The following is a 6,923-nucleotide window of genomic DNA, read 5'->3' on the forward strand; positions in this document are numbered from 1 at the left end:
TGATCATCACTGGAGCTACAGAGACACACGAGAGGAACTATCGCCTTTAACGGTAAGCAGCCTACTCTTAGTTAATTATACAAACAACGTCATATAGGTCTAATGCTGTTTGTACACTTTACTATAGATAACACGTTATAACGTTACCCACTTCTCCGGGGAGTTTCTGGTTTAAAGTAAAGCTTATATTTTAGATTGTATTCACGGTTATATCTTGCAGAGACTGGTCTATATGACATCGTTATGGATATCCGTTATGCGACTTAAACAAAAGTCACATGATCCTTCAAAATACGACTTCCTGACAATGTGCATTATCCTCATATAAGTCTGCCAGCACAATGTTTTATGCTGGCCGAATGATTCTGCCCTTAAACCCGACGATGAATATTATTATTCCATTATATATATTTGTGGTTATTCAAAAAACTGGGGTTTATGGAAACAGACATTTGCCTTCATTTTTCATGTGTTCATTTAGAAACAAAGTTGTATGACTAAATAAGAGGGAAGGAAACACCTCATATAATAGCACAGGAAATGAGCTAAATCAAGACATCTGATAGTCGTAAAAAAAAACCTGTATAGTTTTGTAGTCTATTATACTAGTACTGTAAGAAAATAACCCACTATTGTAGTATACAACAGTACAGTACACACTTGAGGGACTCCCAGCTCTCTTATTGACCTATATGTGGTAGATGTCAGTTGTGTGTTTTTCTGCAGGATCTCCTCTTGTTTAGTTACAGAGAGAAGTGAGTGTTAAGTCTAGGTGTGTGATTTGACATTTGACAGTGAATGTCATATTTGGTTAGGCCTTTCCCTTTTTTCACGCTTCACTGAATGAGTATTTAGTTTGTTCTGATGATCAAATACCTGACATCATCATATATGTAACATATTCCACCCAATTTAGGAGACATGAGAGCATTTGGTTTGTTTCCACCCTCTGTACTGTAATAGTGCAGCATGTGAGGATTCTGCAGGCAGATGCCAAGCCACCTCATGTCTGCTCTGACGCTCAGTCTGCTCGCTCCTGCTGGCCTCTGCTTGTTATTCAAGCAGTAAGAGGAAATACACGGAAGCTTTAATTTACGGACATTCACCCACCTCATATTTTAAGACAAAGTTCAAACAGCAAACATGTTTTCATTTCAGATCCAACTCTTATGTTTTTGGAACAGAAAGGTCTCTTTTTATGCATCGTTTTTAAGAGAGGCAGGTCAAGCAACATATTCATATTGTAGATATAAAATTAAGTAAAACTCTACAGTCTATATTTCTTGACTCTGACTCAGAAACAAATCTTTTGGATATTTAAAACCGCCTTCAGACTCTGTTGCAGCTCCAGTAAATGATTTGTTTGTTGAAATAATGCTTCACTCATCTGCAGAATGAGCAGGAAGTACAATGTTAACTTGCACGATATTGGCTTAGGACAGACCAACAGACGAACAAAGTACTCTGGTGTGTGCTAACTTAAACTGGTGATTTCTAAGTTAACAGCGGAGTTGGATGTTTGAGTTGGAGCGGATCAGGTGCACTAAAAGTGGCACAGCAGCTGCTTTGCTCATAAAAATGATGGCTGCACTGTTTCCACTGTTTACCACTTTACAACAAATATAATGGCCATACACTCAGCAGGAGCTGTGTTTTTACCTGTGTTAAAGGAATTTAATGTGTCCACAGTTCACAGTTTGATGACGCAGTTACAATGTAGTTGTTCAACACTTATGGACCCATGATTATTAGAGGACAAAGGGACATACAGCCAAATTGAGTTGATGACTAATACAGTCCATGTTCTCAATGTCATTCTAATTCTGATGATTAAGGACGTGAAACCTTAAACTTCCCCAATATTCATTATGTTTTTCTTCACGCCCTTCATAGACAGGAACTTGATTCATTTGTTGACAGCTTGACAGCAAATGTTAAGATTTGTTGAAACAATGTGAACAATAAATCAAACCAGTGCTGAGAGGAAACTTTTATTAGACTACATGAAAAGCTATTTCATATAGTTCAAAGTGTTGTTCAAGGTGTACTTAAACTGCTTTGATGCTACATCATTTGATCACATTGTGAATAATGTGTGAGCACATTGCCTACTTATACATTAAGCAGGAACAGAAAAACATGCGTCTCTTTGTGTAGTCACGTGTTATCTGTCATATGTAAGTCCGATATTCAATCATCTTTAAGTTTGTTTTGGTCCACCAACTCACGAGAAGAGTTTCTGGGTTAGTTTATCGTGATATTTAATGTTTGTATATCTGCTGGTTTATTTGCACTGATCAGGTAGTGCACAAATCTATGAACCTGTGGCTCCCCACATTTATTTCTGTTAAATTGATATAGTGTACAGTAGACAGTGCAGCTGTGATATCCTTAACCTTAATTCACCTCAGCAATTATTAACTAATTTGGCTTATTAGTTGTTTTATGTCATACTGAGATGTTCTGATAAGAAAACTTTGTTTTGTCACTGCAGAGTTTCAAGGATGAGAAACATCAGGGCAAGAACTGTGTTGCTGGTGGGAGCTCTTGGTCTACTGGTCCTCCATCTCTGCAAAGATTTTATTGACCACAAAAACATCCACCTCAACATAGATGTGAAAGAGGAGAACATTCAAGTAAGGCAACCTTCCACAAAGAACTCCTATGTGTACTCCTGGCCAACATGTCAAAGAAATGCATCTGCTGCCAACATCACAGGCTTCAGCTCTCTTTCTGGTGATATAAAAGACTTTCTCTATTATAGACACTGTCGCCATTTCCCCATGCTGCTGGACCTTCCTGACAAATGCGGAGGAGTTGATAAATCTGCAGAAGTCTTCCTTCTGCTCGTCATTAAAAGTTCTCCTGTGAACTACGACCGCCGAGAGGTGCTGCGTAAAACCTGGGCTAAAGAGAGGTTACACAATGGTGTGTGGATCCGAAGAATCTTCATCACTGGAACGATGGATACTGGATTTGAGAAAGAGAGACTAAACAAACTACTTGAGGTGGAGCAACGAGAGTACAATGACATCCTCCAATGGGACTTTAATGAAAGATTCTACAACCTCACCTTGAAGCAGATACTCTTCCTGGAATGGATGGAAAGAAACTGTCCTAACGCTCGCTTCCTGCTAAATGGTGATGATGACGTCTTTGCCAACACAAACAACATGGTCGTGTATCTCCAAAGCCTCAAGGACAACGACGGAGGCAAGCACCTCTTTACTGGCCATCTGATCTACAACGTGGGGCCCATTAGAATGTCAGGGAGCAAGTATTTTATCCCAGTTCAGGTACAGGAGTCAGACTCATATCCCCCCTACTGCGGCGGTGGGGGCTTCCTCCTGTCTGGCTACACAGCTTTGGTCATATACAATATGTCCCAGTCCATTACTATTCTCCCCATTGATGATGTTTACATGGGGATGTGTCTAGCTAAAGCAGGACTAAGTCCTTCTTCTCATATGGGTGTAAAGACGGCAGGACTGCACATTCCCTCCAGCACACTCGATGGATACGATCCTTGCTATTATAAAGAAGTTTTACTGGTACACAGATTCCTTCCAGCTCACTTGTACCTCATGTGGCACAGAATAAATGATCCCAATCTGAAATGTGGTCCCTCCAAGAAAAAGCTTTAGCAGGACCAAACTGTAACTTAAGGTGGTGACAGAGCATGTTGATACTTTGATTCCTGCACCAGCTCTTAGAATGTGAGTACAGGTATGCCCTTCACTCCATCATGAGAAAAGGGTTGAAGGTGTTTTCTACCACGGTTCAGCTGCAGGCTTCGGCGCGGTTAAACTGAACATTTTTTATTCTCAATGTCATCACTGCGGGAGAGCAGTCAGCAGTCATGCTTAATGTCATCTTAAAAAATGAAAAATCTAAACCAAAGCTGCGGACATTAGCATGTCCAGCTAACTATCTCACCAATGTGACAGTCGCTCTGCTCGGTTCGTCCTGCTGTTGCTGTTTTCCTTCTCCTTGTTACAGACCAACCGGAGGTTAATCAATCTGCTGTACGCTGGTAAAGAAACAATACCCAGCTCTAGGTGTGAGTGATGCAGGAGGATAGTGTATACTGTGTTGTCCACAGTCTTACAAAAATATCAATAAAAAATCCTCAAGACTAATGATGTAATGTTAGTTCACAAGTAAAAACTTTTTTTTTTATTTAAAGATATTTTTGTCAGTATGTGCCTGTATATTTGTGTTCAGAAAGAGACGCATGTATGTTAGTGTGCCTTACGTCAGTGCTTCTCAACCAGAAACCACTGTTCAAATGCTCTTTATATATTTATAAAGCAGCACTAACAACTATTACAAGGGGTCTCCAGTAAGAATTCTCATGTAAAATTGCTGTATGCTTTTAGGACTCTTTTTTAACATCAGTTTGTTGTATATATAAATATCCAAATCTATTTTATGGTTATGCTGCTAAGAATGGGTCGTACTGCATATTGGGATATTTTTTTATCGTTAATGGCTTTGAGATGAAAATGTGTACCGCGTATATCAAACATGTATATAATATGAATAAAAAAACAAATTTCGGTGTGCATAATGTGTTTTCAGACCTTTTCCAGAGCACACCTGATGTGTACATATGTATATACACACACATAGGCGATAGCCCTGCGCACAGTTGTAAACATTCCAACACCATTAAGTGAGTTTTTGCAAGTGACCTAAAATTAAAGGGAAATGAATGTGCAGCACAGATTAAGGACATGGGACCTCTTTGTTTAATACTGCTAGACTGTATGAAATTCCTGTTTGACAACGAGAAAAGAGACTTCCTGACTGAGTACCTGAGAACTGTTGCTCTTCTCAATAAAACAACCACAGACTCACAGTAACCAAAGGAGCTGAGTGTTTCTTTCTCCTCAGTTACTGTGCAAAAGCATCCACCATGTGATTAAGATCCAGTACTCTGACTTTGAGCAGGCCATTAGATGCATGTAGCTAGTTATATACTTTAAGGGTTATTCTCCAATTAAGATACTGGGCGTTCTCGACCCATCACTTTTGCCATTCATGCAGTTTACTGCTCAGTATCTCCTCCTCATGCTACTCTTCCCATAACCTCATAACGTATTCCTTTTATTTCTATAGTTTTGTTTTGTTGTATTAAGATGTAAATTCCTGTTTTACCTTTGAGTTGCTGACAAAATGCGAACCGAGATGTGGGCAGGAGTTCAGAGGCTGTGATCAGATACTGTGTATCAGATACTGGGAGAGTTGCACAGTTGAAGATAAACACACCAACTTCCATGAGTCAATTATCAACAATGTAGAATGGAACACCATTAGGTTATTACCGTACGTGGTGGTGATGAAACAAAACAAGAGCATTCTGAGAAACCTTCTTATAATAGTCTTGTGTGGCAAGGAATGACACAATTGTTCTGTTTGGGCGGTGACCGTTTACACCACATTCCATCAGTTTATGTTTGTGTGAGTGCTTCCTGCTTGAGACAATATGAGAGGAATATTATCTAATGGCTCAGTCTTGTTGTTCCTCCTTTAAGAAAGAGATATGTTGTGTGGCTTGAAGCTGAAAAGATCCAGTGTTGTGATTTGCTTTTTTTGGGGTACTTTTTTGCAAATGTTTAATATAAAGTGAAGGCCATGTGACTAGAGCTAAATACAGCTTGAGGTTGAAAGCCCCCGCTGAAACAGAAACATTTAATAGTAGGAGTTGATATGCAGAGAACCTGCCCACTATTTTTCAGTTTGATGAATGTGAGACCTCATTTCAGCAAATGTAGCTGTCTCATACCATTCCCTGTTTTGAAATGGACATATTTGCGGTAGAACTAGATGAAACCATGTTATAACTTGTGTCCAGCTATTGTTTACTTGTAGTGAGGTGAACGTGATAACCTCTTACTGTTTTTTATATTGTTGGATTCTATAGATATTACACTGTATCTCTGGAATTTGTATTTCCCTCTAGAACAATGATGCCTCACACCGGTCAGAGATTTAAGTGAAATTTAAATAAAAATGAAAGGATGACTTATTTGGGGATTCAGTGAATTTACAGCAGAGCGGTAGGGGTGTGTATAAAGTATGACTGTGGGCTCAAAGGGGGATATGGAACCGTGTTGTCCTCTTGTTTCCAAAATATGTTACAGTACTAAATTACTTCACGATCTACCCACAGGTAATTCACGTGCAACATACAGACCACATGGCAAGTCAACTGCACGTTGTACCACTTTTACTTCCACTTTTACTAATGTACCTTGTCCAAAATATGTAACAATTTTGGACAAGCAACTCCGCGCAAAAATAAAAGCACATATTTGAGGAATAACATATTACTAATGACAATCGCAGTAGTTGATTTTTAAATGTTTTATCTCTTTGTATTTTAGCACTAATGGTATAGGATGGATGTGTTAATTTGGTTTTAGCACCAAAGGAAACAGGGGGAGTCCTCTTGTGGACAAAAAGTGTAACTGCAGAAGTAAATGAAAAAACAAATAAACAGGATTAAATTAAGGTCCATACAGTATGTGCCAATTTAGTTTTAAGTAAGACAATTCCCTCTCATCTGAAATGTTGCATACAAGGTTTAAGGTTCAGGTTCATCTTTATTGACTGAGGAAATTCAGTTGAAGCCCCCTCCACGCTTCACACACACACACACACACACACACACACACAAAAGGTATAAACAACATTTTTAATAATTTGAAGTAATAAATAAGAAATAGAAGAAAGTGCATTAAAGCAGCACTTAAGGAAAAAAATAAAAATAAAATGTACTGTATTAACGAAGAAGTTGTCTTATGTGTATAAACACATAAAATCTGGACAATATGTGCAATATCAGCATAATATGCAAGCTACAGTGCAATAGACTTGAGGTAGTAGTGGAAGGACATTTTTCAGAAATGATACTGTCA

General features: G+C 38.7%; 1 protein-coding gene across 1 annotated transcript; it reads left to right on the forward strand.

Moving 5' to 3' along the window:
- On the forward strand, positions 1-3,787 carry LOC116378543 (N-acetyllactosaminide beta-1,3-N-acetylglucosaminyltransferase 3-like). The gene is made up of 2 exons (XM_031840433.1): positions 1-52; positions 2,495-3,787. Exon 2 carries the CDS (start codon positions 2,505-2,507, stop codon positions 3,642-3,644), a length of 1,140 nt encoding a protein of 379 aa, XP_031696293.1. The 5' UTR covers positions 1-52; positions 2,495-2,504; the 3' UTR covers positions 3,645-3,787.
- The last annotated feature ends 3,136 nt before the right edge of the window (positions 3,788-6,923 follow it).

The sequence above is a fragment of the Anarrhichthys ocellatus genome, unplaced genomic scaffold (assembly GCF_004355925.1).
Source record: "Anarrhichthys ocellatus isolate YVR2014 unplaced genomic scaffold, GSC_Weel_1.0 scaffold2768, whole genome shotgun sequence".
NCBI lineage: Eukaryota > Metazoa > Chordata > Actinopteri > Perciformes > Anarhichadidae > Anarrhichthys > Anarrhichthys ocellatus.